General features: G+C 41.2%; 2 protein-coding genes and 1 long non-coding RNA gene across 9 annotated transcripts in view; 1 reads left to right on the top strand and 2 right to left on the bottom strand.

The window, feature by feature from the left end:
* Positions 1 to 3,757, bottom strand: part of PSMG2 (proteasome assembly chaperone 2) — a 15,414-nt gene extending 11,657 nt beyond the window's left edge. For 4 of the 5 annotated variants that reach the window (XR_004748053.1, XM_035316895.1, XM_035316894.1 and 1 more), the window contains exons 1-4: positions 3,623 to 3,757; positions 2,025 to 2,196; positions 1,200 to 1,258; positions 149 to 267 (exon numbers count right to left, since the gene is read on the bottom strand). Coding sequence is in view for 4 of the 5 variants with exons in the window: in XM_035316895.1 (XP_035172786.1) it covers positions 149 to 267; positions 1,200 to 1,258; positions 2,025 to 2,196; positions 3,623 to 3,679 (407 nt within the window). In the remaining variant the exon portion in view is untranslated. Of the gene's footprint in view, positions 1 to 148; positions 268 to 1,199; positions 1,259 to 2,024; positions 2,197 to 3,181; positions 3,207 to 3,622 lie in introns of those variants that run through there. The other variant, XM_035316896.1, reaches the window with a different exon arrangement.
* On the top strand, positions 3,710 to 19,667 carry CEP76 (centrosomal protein 76). Of its 3 annotated transcripts, none has more exons than XM_035316888.1 (12): positions 3,711 to 3,893; positions 4,320 to 4,475; positions 5,138 to 5,219; positions 5,616 to 5,840; positions 7,063 to 7,248; positions 10,143 to 10,240; positions 10,887 to 11,015; positions 12,115 to 12,306; positions 14,920 to 15,086; positions 17,375 to 17,708; positions 18,594 to 18,811; positions 19,332 to 19,667. In XM_035316888.1, exons 1-12 carry the CDS (start codon positions 3,816 to 3,818, stop codon positions 19,468 to 19,470), a joined length of 2,004 nt encoding a protein of 667 aa, XP_035172779.1. In that variant the 5' UTR covers positions 3,711 to 3,815; the 3' UTR covers positions 19,471 to 19,667. The 3 variants fall into 3 exon arrangements, with proteins under 3 accessions (XP_035172781.1, XP_035172779.1, XP_035172780.1); XM_035316889.1 differs by lacking the exon at positions 3,711 to 3,893 and adding an exon at positions 4,253 to 4,271; XM_035316890.1 differs by lacking the exon at positions 19,332 to 19,667 and having other exon boundaries at positions 3,710 to 3,893; positions 18,649 to 18,785.
* On the bottom strand, positions 14,473 to 14,939 carry LOC118161482. The gene is made up of 2 exons (XR_004748055.1): positions 14,799 to 14,939; positions 14,473 to 14,588 (listed from the first exon to the last, which is right to left on the bottom strand). It is a non-coding gene; the product is annotated as an uncharacterized LOC118161482 (long non-coding RNA).

Below are 19,667 nucleotides of genomic sequence, written 5' to 3'. Positions count from 1 at the left end.
ACGTTCTGTTTTAATAATATTAAGTATTTTATGACCTACCTAAACAGCAAAGCAAAAGAACCCTACCAAAAATACTACACAGAAGAAAACATGTCAATTTGCCAAAAAGAACAAAAATTAATTAAATCTTTTAAGGAAACAAACATACCCAAGAAGTTGCTCATCGTCGCGCTGGTATGCGTGGCTGCTAGACAGAAGAATGACTCTGGCACATTTGCTGCTTTCCACCCAAGAAAGCAGTGCTTGGCAGAACGGCCTGTATTTGTTCTGCATGCAAAGAAAAAATGAAAAATGCACTGTGTCCTTAAAAAAAAAAAAAAGCCCAAAGCTGACAATACTAGACGTTATATTTAATGTTCAGCAATGATCTCAATTTTTCTTCACATCCCTTTAGCTTTCACTTACAGATTTGTTTTTACGAAGCAGAGGACTGGCTGTTTACTTGATCACAACTACAGTTTAAAATACAAAATTACAGTTCTGAATAGCAGCAGTACTGCCCACTTTGTGTGCCATTAATGCCAATAGAAAGATGGTAAGTTCACACTCTAGTTTGCCAAACTTTGCCAAAAACTGTGGTACCATTTTTTGTCTGGAGTGGGATTCTGCTCATTTAACATTACAGCCAGTGTATAGTTATTGAATAATTTTAAATTCTTCACTTTTACATAATGAGTGTAATGAGTGCAGTTTAAATGAATTCTGAACACTGAAATAATTCAATCATTCAAAAATTAAGCTATTACAATAAAAGGTTAATACACAAAGAAAATAATTGTTGGGAGAGAAAAGATAAATGGACAAAAAAGAAAAGAAAGACCCAGAAAGTTTTGTGTTTTGTTCCAGGCTATTAATAACTAAGGTCATATGAACACTAAAATCTACCGATATAGATGTTCTCGGTTTTGGAAAAACAAAACCAGACGTCAATCCTTTTTGAAAGCAGACATCTGCTTTGATCTAAGATTGTATTAGCTGCAAAAGGTGTTGTAGCACCAAGGACAAAAACATTTTGTTAGTTTTTGGTCTGTGTTGTTTTTAACAAAATGCTTTATAACCTGGCAGAGTTCTTCTGGTTGTGCTTATTTAGTCTATTTGAATAATGCTGTAAAATTCACCTAGGCCACTTAAAGTATTTGCCAGCAGAACCACAGAAACTACTGGATAGTGAACTCAGAAAAAACGGTGCACATACATACCTTTATGAAAGGTGACCTGATCTGCAGAACTACAAGTTTCTTTGAAGGTAACGAATACACTACAAAGAGAGATAATGAAGTTTTACAACAAGAAAGTAAGAAATCTAGGCTTAGAAGTATCCAGATTTATCTACTTTACAAACCTGAGGATGGTAAACCTTTCAGCTGGAAAGCTTGATTACTGTTAGAAATAAATACCTATTTTGTGCGCTGTCTTCACTGAATTTCACTTGTTATAAATTCAAAGGATTGAACGAAGTAAAATATTTGAAGATCTGCTTCCTGTAATTCAGATAATCTCTTTATACAGCTTTGCAAAGATTGTTTTGAAATTGATATGATTTAAGAGAAAAAGAAATGAAAACAATAGAAATTCAACAATAAAGACAGGGAAAAATGCTGAGAATTTAAAGGGGTCAGAGGATCAACACAGGAGAAAAGGCAAACAGGTAGCGAGGAAGAAGTGAAATATCCTTCTCCACAGAACGCAGCCTGCATTCCAGCACTTTGCTTTAAGTATGTGCACACCATGTGTTGCTTAGGATTAGAACTGTAGAGAGTTTTGGCTGCATTGTATTATAGTTGAGAGTCAACGTTTCTTACTGGTTCCATATGCCAAACTGGTTATCCAAAATAACATGAGTAACAGTTTCCTCTGCGAAGTGTAAATACATTCTTATATAAGTCAGAGATTTAGTTATTGAAGTTGTGATTACTGACTGTAGTTTAAACATTGTTCACATAAGCAAAGCATAACAACACAAGTAAACGTAACCTTCTTGCACTGTATGCATCTTGCAAATATCACCAGCGTTCAATACACACCTTCAGCATTTATACTCAGCTCCACCAAATTTTCTTTTGATGTTGCATATGGATTATTCCCAACCATTGGCACCAGGCAGTCCGTGTAGAAGTAACCAATTTTAGTCATGCGAAGCGTGGAAATCACCAGATCTATTGCCAGTTGACCAACATTTCCCACTGACACCGCTGGCTGAAGTAACAGAAGTTACTGAATTAGAGCGTGTTTTACAGACAAAATGATACACCCTTCAAATAGCAAAGGTTCAAGTTAGAATAAATCTGGTTAAACATAGAATTTCTTAAAGTGGCAGCTCATCTTCTAACAAAGGTGACTATTTCTTAGGCTGGTCCCTGTTCCACAGAAACATACTGGCCACTTCTGTGAATAATCCTATTTCACTGTAAACCTAAACCAAGGCTTGGAAACTTGTCTCCTCCCTCCCTCTTTTTGGGTACAGAGTAGGTGAAAGTTGTTCTAAAAATGAATGCAGAGATTGGGCGGCCTCAAGTGGCACCTAATGGTAATGTTGGTATCACACGTAAGACTGTAAGCATCAGTTTGACCAATATATACAAGGCATTTTGCATTTTCTTTTAAGGATGGATGCCATCTTGGATTTGTCTGGTAGGAATTGCAATGTGTTACCACCAAGCAGGGCAGACACTCGCCTGATCTTACAGCACAGAAAGAGAATTTCAAGCATTTGTCCTTTTACAGGGACCAGCAACATAGCATTGTCAGTTGCTTCCCTGTGACTTCTAGGCAAGTCCGTGCCTACAACTTTGCTAATGCCCAAAGTGCCACCTCATGTGGAAACACAACGGGTTTGATCCTGACAAGCTCACAGGGAAAGCCGACTTACTGGTACTTAGAAACTGTCACTCCAAGCTGGCTGCTATTGGACAGCGTGGTACCCTAGCTGAAGGAAACGGCAGTGACCAGTTTCCTCTGACTAGTCAGCTGATCAGGACTGATTTCCTGTACTATGAGTTCGCAGAGTTGCAGAAGCATGGAATCACGGAATACCCCGAGTTGGAAGGGACCCACAAGGATCATTGAGCCCCAGTCATCAAGTCGTGAGGGGCTGCGTAGCTCTCGAGATGAAAGCTGGTGAAGCTGCTCGTAAACAATACAGTAAATGAACTTAGGAGTAGGAAAAATAATAGCTTAGTACTTCACAGCCTGACAGGAGCTCTTATCCCTTAACAAACAAGGCAGTCTCAGGCTGATCATCGATTTCATAGAGGTCTGAAAATGATTAAAATACTTTCTTAATCCTGAAAAAAAAAAAAAGAAAAAAAAATATTCTAGGTGCCGACCCACCACAGGTCCTGCCAACGTTGCGAAACGACACATGGCATTTTAAACTAGGAGGGAGAGCACGTAACTACAGCCCAGCAAGCACCGCCGAGCCCGTCAGAAACAAAACCCGCGGGAGGCTGAGGAGGGGAGGAATCGACGGAAACGGAAGGCAACGCGCGGAGCCTTGCGGTGGGGGGGGAGGAAGCTGTGCCCAAGGCCGCGGCCGGTTCCCCTCAGCGGCGCCCAGGGGCGGCCCCGCTGCCTCACGGCGGGGAGCAGCGGGAGCGGGAGCAGCGGGAGCAGCAGCGCTTACCATGAGCAGCGTGAAGCCCTGGAGGTCGGGGCCGCCGCCCTCACACGGGACGAACATGCCGGCCGGGCGCTGAGGGAGCGGCGCCGAGCCGCCTCGGCGGGGCGGTAACGGCCGCTAACGGCCCGCCTCGCGCCGCGACCGTTGGCGGGCGGCTGGGGGCGGGGCCCGGCGCGCGGCTTCCCCCTCGCCCGTGATGGCGGCCGCCGCTATGTCTCTGCCCCCCGAGCGAGCCTCGGAGCTGCGGGAGCTCATCCAGAGGCAGCTCGTCAAGGTCCGTGTGAGAAGAAATCCTGTGCCTTCCCTTCCAGTATATATACTGCTGCGCTTTTTCCCTTAAAGTTTAAGACCCGACTACCCGCAGTGTTTAATTTTGGGAGAGGCGAACAGCGAGCATCTTGTAATGGATAGCTTTACAGACTGCTTTCTGAGTAGGGAAGCTTAAGGAAGCTGTCAAAAGCAGCAGAGATGCTAAGTTTTGCTATGTTCTTGATTTTTTTAATTCGTTAGAGCTGCTTTGGTGAGATAGTGTGATTTCTCTGACTAGTTCCTACTAAATTAAAAGACTTAACTGTGTGTAAAAATGAGTAATCTTCTTGGAGTAGTTATTTCAACGTTCCTGTGGTCTTACAGAGTGCCTTTTTAGTCATAACTGCTATAAAGGGCTTGTAGTTGTTGTATGTCGTGAATTTTCTTTCAGATGGATGTCCACGGCAGGATCAGAGAAGTTCTTGCAGAGACTATACGTGAGGAGCTGGCACCTGAGCATCAACAGTTGTCCACAGAAGATCTGATAAAAGCCTTAAGACAACGAGGAATTGTTGATGATGTTATGAAAGAACTTAAATTTGTAACTGTAAGTAGCTGTTGAGGAGGGATACAATTTTTGCTTATTCTTCTCACTGTTGTGGTGTGTTGACGAAGTTATAACTCACTAGAATCATAGAATCACAGAATGGTTTGGGTAGGAAGGAACCTTAAAGATCACCAGATTCCATCCTCCCAGCCACGGGCAGGGACACCTCCCACCAGACCAGGTTGCTCACAGCCCCATCCAAACTGGCCTTGAGCACCTCCAGGATTGGGGCATCCGCAGCTTCTCTGGGCAGCCTGTGCCAGGGCCTCACCACCCTCTGAGTGAATATATTCCAAATGTCTTATCTAGATCTCTCTTAGCTTAAAGCTGTTCCCCTTTGTCCAATCCCTTTGCTCCTTGACAAAGACTCCCTCCATCTTTCCTGTAGGCCCCCTTTAGATGCTGGAATTTACTTCTAAATGTTCCTAAGGATTTAGTGATTTGTGACGTTTTGAGAGCAGAACAACATGTGTGTACTAAAGCAGATGTAATTATGTTATTATATTGAAAGTATTTGTTCATTTTTAAGTCTCACATACTAGAAGGGAGCATACACAAGGAATGATGTTCATTTGAAACAGAGGATTCTCTAAATTTTAGAAGACTGGGAAGAGGGCTGTTGCCTCACTTGGCACCTTAAAGTGGCTTAATTGTGATTCCAGGATGTGAATGAAAAGGAGAGGACTTCTGCTTCAAAACCATCAACGCATTTTGCTGCTGGAGAACCACCAGTACTGAAAAAAAGTATGTCACTTGTTTATTCTTTTTTTTTTTTTTTTTGGATCATATTCTAGAAAGAAATCTGAAGTGTATGATTATTGAATTTGGAATTAGTAATCCAGTATGGACTGGATTCATTTAAAGCCTCCAAACTGTGGAGAAATAATTGTCTTTCCTGCTTTTCTAAAAGATACCAGTTCATGTAAGCTGCAGATACTAATGTTTCTTAAGGCTTGACTTGTAAGAGTTTCACTTATTTTGCATTAAGATAGGTTCTATGTATTTTAAAATCACTTTCTTCTAAGGACTTGTTTGCAAAAAAACTTAACGTTTCTGTTCTCATGTTAGGTAGCTGATATTTAATGTGCTTCCTAAGACCTGTTTTTGTAGTCTCTTCATTTTTGTTGCTACGCTTTACAGCTAACATTGACCCAACACGAAGGTATCTTTACCTTCAGGTTCTGGGTGGAAAAGCTTTTCTGGAACATCTTCAGGAACCAGATCCTCTACCTGGCCAAATCTGTTCTACTTTCACTCTGTGTTTACATTTCCGAAATCAACGCTTCCGTTCTAAACCCGTTCCCTGTGCCTGTGAGCCAGACTTCAATGATGGTTTTTTACTTGAAGTACACAAGGATAGTCTAGGTAAGGAGCTAGTACTGTGGTGTTTTCTTCCCTCCTCTGGCTTTATAGTTATTCTGAAATATATTTGATATTATTTGGTGTTTTTTTTTTCCCTATTTTTTAATCATGTTTTCCTAGGAAAATTGATAACTGTATTAGGTTTTGCCCTTTCTAGATCGTTCTCTATCCTTACTTCATTTCCACTCTACGGTTGGTCTAATTTAAAAGTTACCTTATCCAGAATTGACAGTGAGATAGTAATCTTAAGGATGGTAAGAGATGCTAAGATGGCTGTGATTCTCATGAGCTTTGTGCTGACAAGTGAAGAAGGGGCAGTATCTCACTGGAGATACTTCAGAAGCCTCCTGGACGTGGTCCTGGGCAACCTGCTCTAGGTGGCCCTGCTTCAGCAGAGGAGTTGGACGAGATGACCTCCAGAGGTCCCTTCCAACTTCAACCCTTCTGTGAAGAGAGATGTACATTTGTCACTGTATGGAAGGAAAAACTTCATTGTGTATTCAGTTTGCCTACCGGGCAGCAGATACGTGCAGAATAGGCAGTCATCTGCAGCCTGCATTACCTGTGTTGTTGGTAGCCAGGAAATGTGGTAGGAGTTAAAAGTTAAGGGAAGGCTTCGGGAATAACTAGGGAAGATTCAAGGTGGTGGGAAGGTCATGCTGATGGTGTCTGAATCCTATAGAAATTCAGGGTGGCTCATGGAATATCAGGGAGCAGGGAGAAAAAGCTTGAGTTTATGCAGCTGGACATGGGGGATGGAGTGAATATACCACAAATTCAGGGAAAATCAGGCTTTTTTTTTTTATTTCTGCTGCTCAGAAAGTGATTTACAGCATTGGGTCATATCCAACTACAGATAGACTTGAATAGATAGACTTCAATAAACTGAAGTTTTTAAGAGTGTTTGCAATTGCTTTTGCTTAGTGGTACTTTAAAAACAGTATTCTTTATTTTCTTAAATGTTAATCCTATTTTTCATTTGTTGTACAGTTGAACCATTAGGGTAGTCAAATGTAGTAATCTTCTTACGCCCTCTCAAAATCGACTGCAATCTTTCCGTAGCTCTGTCCTAATCTGAGTTTGATTTAAGATAGGATTGTTGTTTATGCTTCTAGACGCAAGATTTTCTTAAAATGCTATGTTAACGTGTTACCTTTCTCTTAATTTTAAGGAGGACTTGGGATAATAACATGCTGGCTGTTTTATCTTGGTTTAATAATGGCAGGTGATGGAAGTAAAATGGTGGATGCAACCACCATGTTATCTATATGTGATCCAGTGCACATGGTTCTGATCAAAACAGACACATTTGGTGAGACAACCCTGGTAGCATCCTATTTCTTGGAGTGGCGATCTGTCCTAGCTGCAGAGAACGGCATAACAAACATTGCTGTTGAACTCCTGGGTGTAGGTAAGAAGAAATAATAAGCACGTGTCGATGACTTAAAATGTCATGTACTAAATTTGCCTATGGGTTTAAAGCAGTATTTATGATGTAGTTTAATCTTAGTTCAACTGGAAAATTACTGTAACGTATCCTTAGGAAATGTTTATGTGGGAGACTAATGGTCAGATTCCTGTGTTATGAAAACATTAAAAATGAGTGTTCCAGGTCCTGTGTAATCATGGCCCCCGTATTTGGCAATTCCCACTATTGGTTTTCTGCAGAATCTGGGTAAATTATCAAAACAAACATAAATCAACCATTGCATCTCCAGGAATCTGTCAGGCCAACACACCGAGGAGTAAAGTCTAGCTTATGTCCCTTTCTTGGCAAACTAGCAATTGCTAGAGAAAGTAATCTCTGCTGTGCTGCCTTGTAGTCACATAGCTGGAAGGACTTTTCTGATAGAAGGGATAAACAGCCTTGTTTTGGTGCTTAGCTATCTGTATACACATCTGTCACTTGTCACCACTCCCTGTTTCAGGTATTTCATCCTAATTATTTAGGATAATACGATTTAATGGATAAAGGCTAAATCCAAGACTTGATGTATCCGCTTAGTGGATGAGGGAAAGGCCGTGGACGTGGTCTACCTTGACTTCAGCAAGGCTTTTGACACCATTTCCCACAGCATTCTCCTCAAGAAACTGGCTGCTCTTGGCTTGGACTGGCGTACACTTTGTTGGGTTAAGAGCTGGCTGGATGGCCGGGCCCAGAGAGTTGTGGTGAATGGAGTCAAATCCAGTTGGAGGCTGGTCACTAGTGGAGTCCCCCAGGGCTCGGTGCTGGGGCCAGTCCTCTTTAACATCTTCATCGATGATCTGGACGAGGGGATCGAGTGCTCCCTCAGCAAGTTTGCAGCCGACACCAAGTTAGGTGCGTGTGTTGATCTGCTCGAGGGTAGGAAGGCTCTGCAGGAGGATCTGGAGAGGCTGGACCGATGGGCCGAGGCCAACGGTATGAAGTTCAACAAGGCCAAGTGCCGGGTCCTGCACCTGGGGCACAACAACCCCAAACAGAGCTACAGGCTGGGAGATGTGTGGTTAGAAAGCTGCCAGGCAGAGAAGGACCTGGGAGTGATGGTTGACAGTCGGCTGAATATGAGCCAGCAGTGTGCTCAGGCAGCCAAGAAGGCCAGCAGCATCCCGGCTTGCATTAGAAACAGCGTGGCCAGCAGGTCCAGGGAAGTGATCGTCCCCCTGTACTCGGCTCTGGTGAGGCCGCACCTCGAGTACAGTTCAGTTCAGTTTTGGGCCCCTCGCTACAAGAAGGACATGTAGGTGCTCGAGCGAGTCCAGAGAAGGGCTACGAAGCTGGTGAGGGGCCTGGAGAACAAGTCTTACGAGGAGCGGCTGAGGGAGCTGGGCTTGTTCAGCCTGGAGAAGAGGAGGCTCAGGGGTGACCTTATTGCACTCTAGGGGTACCTGAAGGGAGGCTGTAGCGAGGTGGGGGTTGGTCTATTCTCCCACGTGCCTGGTGACAGGACGAGGGGAAATGGGCTGAAGTTGCGCCAGGGGAGGTTTAGGCGGGATATTAGGAAGAACTTCTTTACTGAACGGGTTGTTAGTCACTGGAATGGGCTGCCCAGGGAAGTGGTGGAGTCACCATCCCTGGAGGTCTTTAAAAGACGTTTAGATGTAGAGCTTAGGGATATGGTTTAGTGGAAGATTTGTTAGCGTTAGGTCAGAGGTTGGACTCGGTGATCTTGGAGGTCTCTTCCAACCTAGACTATTCTGTGATTCTGTGATTCTGTATCATGACTTCCTACGCTAGTTATCCCAGAATTTGGTCAAGTTATAGCTGAGTCATTTGAGTTATCACAGCTTCTCTACTTGTTAGTTAAGCTAGGCTCTTGTTAGTTGCAAGAAGGTAAACTATATCTTCAAAATATTTTGAAAATAGGATATACTGTGTAAGTCATGCTTAACTCTTACCACTTTTGCCTGCTTTTTGGACGACTTAGTGCACAGGTCTATCCAGTGAGCATATATCTATTTATGTTTGTTTACTGATATGTTCATTAGCATTATTTTATTCTGAAAATGCAAACTTTACTAAGCAATATGGGTTTGGATAGACACTCAGGTAGACAGTTTTTTAATTTATAACAAATAACCTTTGAAATGTATGAAAATAACTTGTTTGTTTCTTGCATGGGTGATGGGAGGAATTCTAATCTACTTCTCATTAATTATTTTCCTAAGTAATAAAGTACAAATCCAGTTTATCAAGTGCTTTTTATCCTCTTCTAAAGTCTAGTCATTCTACAAAATTCATCAAGAACATCAAAGCATGCCACCAACTCAGATACATAGACAAACCACTACGTGAGGTTTCTGTTGCTCATACTGAATGTAATTCTGTATCTCTCTCGTAATTTATTTCTTCTCGGTATTTATGGAGTCCAAAACTTTAAGTGTTATGCATTATTATTTTGAACATGATTATTTGTATGGCATTCTAGGTCCTTCATAATAAACCATGCTACCTGTGTTGTCAGTAGGAATAGGCACTTTTACAGTGTGGCTCTTCTAATCAATTTTAGATGCCTCAAAATAGATGCCTTATTCTTATGGTATACAGAATACCATTCATCACTTTGTATGTCCCGATATTGGCTGCAAAGAGAGCCACGGATAATTACCTCAGATCTAGGTGTCTGCTTCTTTGGCCATGTAACCCTTTCTTTCAGTCTTTTTTGAGTTTAAACTATAAAAGAAGATGCTTATGTTTTATGTATTTAAATAAGTTTAGTTGATTTTGTGTTTGTATAATTAAAACAATTATTTCTTCCTGCCTCACTGATGTGTCTGAGTAAAAGGAATTTGAAGGGACTGATTGAAATGTATTTTGGTTCGAAGGTACAGAATCAAAGGTTTCTGTTGGTGTTTTGAACATCAGACTTGAAATGTATCCACAACTTAGTAAGACGCTGTCTCCAGAAATAACTAACACTCAGGTAAGTAATTTTTGGGAGGACTGACCTATTCTTTTATGGGGGGAAAAAAAGCTCAGTATAAAATTAATCATGTGGTTGTTGGGGGCTGTGGATTTTTGAATGTTCAATAGTATTTTTTCCACAATTTGCCTTTTTTAAACTATTTTGTTTATACTGATCATTACTTTATTTGAAATACAGTTTTTTCTAATTACCTGTATCAAAGCTTCAAGAAGAGAAATGAGTATGGAATACTTAAGTTTCTTCAGATAGTATATGTTTCCTTGCTCTCTTTTTCAATTTGAAAAAAATAATTTCAACAGTCAGCTATTCTGCTTGAAAAGCCAGTAAATTGTGGCCTGAAGGCACATGCAGATATTATTCCATGCTTCACAAGCTGAGTAATCCTTCTGTACAGACATGCATCACTGAAGATGAACATAACTTCAGTCAAGCTTGAGCCTACAAAAAAGAAATGTAAATTGAGGTTTTCACTCATTGGATTTTCATTTAAAAATACTAGTCTTTTGCATTGGTGTGGCATGCCATGTATTTTTAAGCTGTATTTTACATAAGACAGGAGTTGGTGTTAATACACTTATCGATTATTTTTGTTCTTGTTTGAAATTAGTATATGTGTCATTTGTTATTATTTTCTTACCTGCAGTTTACTTTGGAACGTCAGAAGACAGCAGAAAAAGAACGATTGTTTCTTGTATATGCTAAACAGTGGTGGAGAGAATACCTACAGATCAGGCCTACGCACAACACAAGGCTAGTAAAGATTTTTGCACAGGTTTGTAAACTTTACAAATACGCTTATCTGTTCTTTGTCTTTTTATTCTTACATTTTTAAAGTTTAGGTATGTAGTATCTGTATAGATTTATGACGTGGTCATGTTCCAGTCAGGGCTACATGTGGTTTAGCATGCTGAAAATGAAATTTTAAGGATTAAACTTGTGGAGCTTAAACTTACTGGAGCTTAATACCATTATGCAGAAACAAAGGGTTCTCCTGGCACGCCGACTAGGAGGTAATAAAGCCTCTTTAGTCTTTTCCTGAATAACCACAAATGTCAAAGGCTTAAGACAATAAAGACAATGAGTCTTTAAGTCAGTAAAAACAATAAATGAAAGAAATGGGGAGGGAAAGATGATGCAAGGGCAATCACCACCTCCTACCAGGAAACTGATGACCAGCCAGTCTCCAAGTAACAGTGGGAACACAAGTGAGATTCACACAATTGTGTGATAACTCAGTTATTGCCCACTTTTTACATGTAATGCAGAAGCATATATTACATGCTTTTTTTTTTGCTTGGTGACAATGTGGAAATTGACAGCAGATGGAGCATGAATTATTCCTTTTCATTGCCTAGAATATCCTACCAGTGACAGAGCCAGTAGAAAAACCTAGCTGTAATGTCTCTCTGATTTAATTGCATTAATGGTCTTGTGTCTTAATTCTAGAAGAATTTTTCTGTCTCAGTATTTTTCAATTACAATTATTTGGGAGAGAATAAATTCCATGGCAAAAAAAGATGGTCTAAGATCTATCTTTTGTGATATTTGCATTGCTGCCAATATATATTTACATCACTATATTTATATTTACATCACTTGCGCCCCTCCCCTTTTTCCTACTATTCCCCCATGAGTTTTTCTCGCTTGCACCCTTCCCCGTCTCTTCCCCAGCCCTGTTGCAGGGGAACGAGGGAGCGACTGGGTGGGGGCTCACGGCCGCTGGTGGGGCCAAACACCACACCCTTGTTTGGAAGGTGATGCTGCTGCTGAACACACCTGGTACAGCCAGAATGGGAGGTGTCACTTCCGTGAAGAGAAACAGGAGGCACTTCAGGAAGTTTTAACAGTGCTGTTTGTTTTTATACGTTAAGGATGAAAATGGAGTAAACCGTCCAGTGTGTTCGTATATCAGACCGCTTCGAGCAGGCCGCTTGCTAGACACACCTAGGCAAGCAGCGCGGTTTGTCAGTGTCCTGGGTTATGAAAGAGCTCCTGTCATTGGAGGAGGTGGTGGCAAACAGGAACAGTGGTGCACCCTTCTTGCTTTCATATGTAGAAACAAGGTATGTGCAAATAGTCTGTGTATGACACATTATCATTGGTATGTTCTAACTGAAGTTAGTCATTTAAAACAGACGGTGAAAGGTGGATTCAGTCTATTTCAGAGAATTCTCTGTTGCAGATAGCTTATTTAAGATATTTTTAAAGAGACTCTGGTGTTAAGTAGTAGATGAGCAGGCTCTGGAACAGGCTTGCTTTCTCTACTGCTATTGTTGGGGTCCATTTCCCAATACATTTTTCAAGTCTGTTGGACAATGAGGTTGCTACACTGGCTTTTCTAAGATCCTATATGGTTATGCAGTGAATTAATACTAGTGCGTAGGCCACTAGTTTTCTTTCCAGATTAGCCTAGAATTACTGCAAAAATCCATTTCGAAAAACGTGTTTTGTATATAGATGTGCTAAAACATAAATATATATACACCAAATGTTCTAAAACATATTGACAGTAAGTCTTTGTATTCAGTCTTCGCAAGACAAAGTTTTTCACTTAAAGTTTCTGCTCAGTCGAATGTTTGTATCACATACTATAATAAATGAAATACATTGTAACTCATTCTGGATTATAATTCTCAGGTATCAATACAAGTAATACCACTCCCTTTTAATAGCTCTTTGGAGTGATCACTGCTTTTCATCAGCACTGAGATACTTCAGCATTCAAAAACTGTCTCACTGATGTGTTTATAATTAAAAAGTTCTGCTGTTCTTGGCAGCAGGAGCTATATCTCCTTTTTTTAGACCAGTCTCAAAGACCACAAAGAAAAGTCATTAGCTATTGTCTCTGAATATAGTTTTATGTAAGATATTTGGAAGAAATTCTTCCCTCAAAGAGTGGTGAGGCACTGGCACAGGTTGCCCAGAGAAGCTGTGGACTCCCCATCCCTGGAGGTGTTCAAGGCCAGGCTGGATGGGGCTTTGGGCAACCTGTCCTGGTGGGAGGTGTCCCTGCCCATGGCAGGGGGGCTGGAAGCAGGTGATCTTTAAGGTCACTTCCAACCCAAACCATCCTGTGACTATAACACTGTACACACATAGGTACCAGCCATGTAAAGGCAAGCTCTGAGCTACCCACTCACTTTCAGATGGAAGTGATGATAGTGACTTTGAGTTTGAGGACTGTTACGGTTGGAGGTACAGAGAAAGGGTTTTCTCCAAGGCAGTGTAGGGGAAAGCTATGCAGAAAGTAGCTGAACTTAGCTCCTGAGACACCAGGTGGACCATTATTACTTTTCTTATGAAAAACAGCGTGGCATTATATTGTGTTTTAACCCTGGTAGCGAGCTAAGCAGCACACAGCTTCTCACCCACTCTCCCCAAGTGGGATAGGAGAGAGAATTGGAAAGGTAAGAAAGAACTCGTGGGTCAAGGTAAAGGCAGCTTAATAAGTAAAGCAAATGCTGCATGGCACAAGCAAAGCAGCACGGAGTTTGTTGACTGCTTCCCATCAGCAGGCAGGTGTTCAGCCACTCCCAGCCAAGCAGGGTTCATCACGCATAATGATTTCTTGGGAAGACAAACACCATCGCTCCCAGTGTACCCCCTTCTTCCTCCTTTACCCCAGCTGTTATTGCTGAGCATGACTCCACATGGTGTGGGACATCCCCTGGGCCAGCTGTCCTGGCTGTGTCCCCCCCCAGCTCCTGGTGCACCCCCAGCTCGATCACAGGCAGGACTTGAGAAGCAGGAAGGCCCTTGGCTCTGTGCAAGCACTGCTCTGCAGCAACTAAAACATCCATGTGTTATCGCCACTATTGTCATCAAAAGTCCAAAACACAGCATTGTGTGAGCCTTTATGAACAAAATTAACTCTATCCCAGCCAAAACCATGACGCATTATTAAATTAACACAGGATCAAGAAAAACTTGGTTTAAATCTACTTATTTAGATATTTGCTTTGTATATCATGGTAGGGGAAGATTGTGCTATTTATGTAATGAATGCTGTGCTTTGTGTTATGAAGGCTTTGTTGCATGAGGAACCGTATCCATATAAGAGATGTTTTCCAGTATTAGTCATACACTGTACTTGAATCTAAAATAAAAATAGTCTGCAGTGAAACTATTTAAAATGATTTATCCTGTTACAGAAAGCTAAAACTTTACCACAAGAAAGAATTCTTTACTTATCAAAGAAGCTAACCGGCTACTGGTATGGGATAACAGGATTTTTTTGTAAAATTAGCCTGGAGATTTCAGTATAGTTTGTACTGGTTAGTTTTCACATTATACAGTTAGCAGAATTAAACTAGTCCATGATTTTGGCCATCTTTGCTTATCTTGCCTAAAAGAATGAGGAAGGTATAGAAACTGTAGATGTAGAAATTCTAGCTTTAAGATGCTATGTAGTGATTTTGCAGTGTATCCAAAGCACAGCATACAACTTGCTTTACTCTGTGCCTAGAAGTGCCTGACTTTAAAAAACAAAACAAAAACAAACAAACAAACAAACAAAAAAAAACTTAAAATCCTGACTCTTTGATACATGTTTTACGTAAATAGAAGGAAAATGTGACTAACTAAATAACAATTGGAGAAATATCTTGGTTTTTCTTTCTTCAGTATTTTTAGCTGTGCCTGATACTCAAACCAACTTACAAATGCTTACTGTCTAGGGTGACTGTGAAGATCATGCTAACCTTCTGTGCAGCCTTCTTCTTGGATATGGATTGGAAGCCTTTGTGTGCGTGGGAACAAAAGCAAAAGGAGTCCCCCACACTTGGGTAATGACTTGTGGAACCGATGGAACAATTACCTTTTGGGAGAGCTTAACGGGGCATAGGTGAGTTAAAAGAATGTAAGAAAACTGAACAAGGTGTATTGAGATCTGTGTAGTTCTTTGGATTTTTTTTTTTTTAGTCTCTACATTTTGTCGTATAACTAAGTATTTAAGTGTCTAGGAGGCTTTTGTCATCAAATTTGTGTTCTGTGTTCTGCTGCTGTTTGAAGAGTAACTGGTTCAGTGTGAGGTGAAGTATTTCATCAGTTTGTAATACACTTTTCAGTAGTTTAATACAGTATAGTGGCTGTTTTGTGTCTTAGGGCAGCTGATTGTCTTCATTCATGAAGAAGGAGATGAAATCTGATATGATTGTCTAGGAGCCCTTATGTGCTTTTTTAAATCTTGGTTCATCTGTGAAATCAGTGTTGCTTTACTTTGTTCCCCTGCAGAAATCTCTGTGTGAGTTCTCTGAAATCCTCTCTCACTTGAGTCATGTCAGAAAGGCACAGTGTTGTTTCTGCATTCTAAAGATCCTGGTACCTGTTTATTAAAAATTCTTTCCCTTTTTGTCATTCTGCATGTCCTGTTGCTCAAGGGCATAGAGTGGTACTCAGTCCCAATTTTTACATCAAAATGAAAAAAAATATGCTCCGAACTTCAGTGATAAGAACTTCCTGTTTACAGATGACACTCAGCACTGGAATCCATACCATTATACTTCTTAGTTCTGTTTGAAACAAATACTTTTGGAAACATCATTTTTGTAACCAAGTTGCTTTGGTAGAAGTGCAGTGGAACCATAGACTTGAATGTAAAACTTTTGGCTTTGTGAAAGGAGCTGATTAATAACCAGTGTTGAAAATAAGCAATTATGTTTTTTGCCAGTGAATATGTATGCTGTGATTAGCATTTTAAGCTGTACTTCCCAAAATGTGATGAACAGTGTGGAAGCTGTATGGGTGTAGTGGGTTTACGTGGCAAGGTTTTGGTAGCAGGGGGCCATAGGGGAGTCTTCTGTGAGAAGGATCTAGAAGCTGCCCCATGTTTGGTAAGGGCCCCACTGCTGACCAGAGCTGAGCCAATAAGCGATGTTGTTTGGTGCCTCTGTGAGAGCAGATTTAAGACAGGGAAAAAACGCTGCGCCACACAGCAGCTGGGAGAGTGAGACGAGTGAGGAATAGCCTTGCAGGCGCCAAGGTCAGTGAAGAAGGAGGGGGAGAGGTGCTTCAGGCGCCGGAGCAGAAGTCCCCTGCAGCCTGTGGTGAGGACCATGGTGAAGCAGGCTGTCACCTTGCAGCCCATGGAGTACCATGGTGGAGCAGGGTTCCACGCTGCAGCCCGTGGAGGAGACCACAGTGGAGCAGGTGGCTGTGCACCAACGGAGACTGCAGCCTGTGGAAGACCCCTGCCAGAGCAGATTCCGGGCCGGACCTGCAGCCCGTGGAGAGGAGACCACACAGGAACAGGTGTCCTGGCAGGAGCTGCTGCCCGTGGGGGACCCAGGTTGGAGCAGTTTGCTCCCGAGGGATGGACCCTGTGGTACGGACCCATATCTGGAGCAGTTCTTGAAGAGCTGCTGCCTCTGGGAAGCCCACGCCGGATTAGTTCAGTGAGGACTGCATCCTGTGGGAGGGACCCCACAGCACAGGGGACGAGAGTGACCAAGAAGGAGCAGCAGAGAAGAATTGCTATAGACTGACCATAACCCCCATTCTCCTGTTCCCCTGCACTGCTCGGGGGGAGGAGGAGGAAGAGGGTAGATGGGGGGGGAAGGTGCTTTTGGTTTCTTTCCTTTGTTTCTCACTTCTCTAGCTCGTTAGTAATAGGCAATAAATCTTACTATCTCCCTATGCTGAGTCTTTTGCCCATCACGATAATTACTGCGCGATCTCCTCGTCCTTATCTCAACCCTTGAGCCCCCTTCATTGTATTTTCTTCCCGTTCCTTTCTGAGGAGAGGGAGTGAGAGAGTGGTTGTGGTGGAGCTCGGCCGCCCACCTGAGTAAAACCAGCACAATGGGCATGTTTTTATCGTTGCAAAATTTAATTGGTATTCAGCATCTGCTTGATTAATCAGCTTATTTTCCTACATATAAAGAAGAAAAGTACTGTATTATTGCATTGTATGCTACACCTCCAAAAATGTGTAATTACTTTTCTATATTAGAATAAATTATTAGAATAAATTATTATTCTTTATTAGAATGCTATTTTGGGGGAGAAATTTTGTTAACAAACTGGACTTATATTTTAAAAAGGAGCAATGACTTATTTCTGTCCCATCTACATGTTTTTACCTTGATGTGAAATAAGGTGCATTAATAAAAAAAACTGACTGTTTTTGATCAGGTATATCCACAGGCCTATCAACCCTGATGACCCTCCGGTAGTTGAACAACCCAAGCCATTGTATCCCTATCGCACAATAGGTTGTGTCTTCAACCATCACAAGTTCTTTGGAAATTGTCAGCCCACTGATGCTGTGGAGGTCTGCGTGTTTGACCTGCATGACGAGTCTAAATGGAAGCCCATGAGTGAAGAAGCAATAAAATCTGTCTGTTCTCCTGGAGCAGCATCTTCAGTTCCCCCTTTTCCTCCCCTGTGTGCTTCTCCAATAGATGCTGCAGTAACAAGCAACGAGATAGAATTGCAGCTGAGAGTACTGGTCTCGGAACACAGGAAGGTAACCTGGTTTAAAAACTGTTACCGATTTGCTGAAATACCAAAGGTGCATGTTGTGTTTTGCATAGCTGTTTGTTGGTTTAAATAGTTGTGCCTTTCAATGTGTTTTCTATCACCTTTTGCTGAAATGCAATATGTGAAAATTGAATTACCTGAAAAAACATCTGGGGTGACTGTACTGAGCTAGTTTAGACATCATACCAGCCATTTGCAGTGGCAGTGCTGCAGTCACGTGTGGGCTTATTCCCCCCTTTCCTCTCTTTCCTGGCCTGTGATTTTTGGCTTACTGGCATCTGCAGACTACTTATGAGTGGTTTGTAAAAGAGCTAAGAAGATAATAATCCTGTTCGTCAGTGGGCTGAGCGTATCCATCACATTTTTATTCATTTTTATATTTTATTTTATATGTATATCTCTTCTCTAGGTAATAGCAGGCTTTCAGTCTTCAGGCTTACTCTGAGTGCTTTTACAAGCCCTTTTACAAAATTAGCAGTTATTTTTAGAAGTTAGTTTTGTCCTTTATCAAGATTTCCAAGTGACATAATATACCAGAAATGATTCTTCCTGTGCTGGATATAAAGGAGATGATATTTTCAATTCCTGATAGCTGTTATCTCTCTTCTTTTCTTTGCTGGTCTTGTTTTAGTTGAGTCTGATTTAATTTCTTGGTAAGTGTTTGATGTTTTATTGGTGGTGTTTGATTCTTCTGGTTTGCTGCGTGAATCAGTACCTACACCTTACTGCTTTCACTTCCATGGATTCACTTCCATGAACTACAAGTTAAAGATTGGTCATGAATTTATTTGAATCTGTGTGTTATGCAAGCTGATAAATATCTTTATATTCTCTCTGTATGGTTGTCATCATGTTGTGACTTGCCTCGCAGGATCTTGGCCTTTCTACTGTTTGGGATGACCATCTGTCCTATCTGTTGTCACCAGCGTTAGCAGCCTACGAGCTTGAACGTACCACGAGTATTTCTGCTGGAAACGAAGAGTTTCAAGATGCTGTACGAAGAGCAGTACCTGACGGTCACACATTTAAAGGGTTTCCTATCCATTTTGTATACAGAAATGCCAGGAGAGCATTTGCCACTTGTCTTCGGTAAGACTAACTACAACATATATGTTAAAACTAAGTAGGAACACATAATTATGAATTGCAGGGTTGTTTGTTTTGATACTGAATTTTAAAGGAAATCAACTTCCTTAAATAAGAACTGGAAGAATAAAGAATAATTGTGTTAAGCACGTTAATGAATTGGACATGGGGTGCAGAGCTTTTGTGTTAAATGGGTGAGTTCAAGGATGGTAGACTTCTGATGGGTTAAATTAAAGAATGAGGAGTGTGTCGTCCTTACCCCTGTAATACAATTCATTTAATTTCTCTGCTCTTGCTAAGTGATCAGCAGTGGTCTTGATCTCCTCCAAGGCAACAGACCTTCCGCTATAAAACAATATTAATATTTGTACTGGCAGACCTCAGACACTCATTATTTGTTAGTCGTGTTTCAAATAATGGCATGTGTATAACTGAAAACTTTTATAATAGCTTAGTGATATTTGTTACTCTTGTTTTTCTTCTTTGTGATATTTGTTACTCTTGTTTTTCTTCTTTTTCGTAGATCTCCTTTCTGTGAAGAAATAATCTCTTGTAGAGGTGACCAAGTGCGACTTGCAGTTCGCGTACGAGTGTTTACATACCCTGAATCTGCATGTGCGGTTTGGATCATGTTTGCTTGTAAATACCGCTCTGTCCTTTGAAAAACAAAGTCACGCATGCCTCTTTGGATCTGCAAAATAATGTATCTGCATGTCAAATGATGCAGTTAAACTAATATTGTATTTTAAATAGATACCACCACTTTTGAGTACTGCATTGTGTGAAGTGAATTGTATACACAGTAATAATTGTATTTATAAAGAGTTTATTTTAATAAAAGCAACTTTAATACTTACAA

Source organism: Oxyura jamaicensis, chromosome 2, assembly GCF_011077185.1.
Source record: "Oxyura jamaicensis isolate SHBP4307 breed ruddy duck chromosome 2, BPBGC_Ojam_1.0, whole genome shotgun sequence".
Lineage (NCBI taxonomy): Eukaryota > Metazoa > Chordata > Aves > Anseriformes > Anatidae > Oxyura > Oxyura jamaicensis.
Note: the sequence above shows the minus strand (reverse complement) of the source record. Positions and strands in the feature narration are given on the sequence as shown.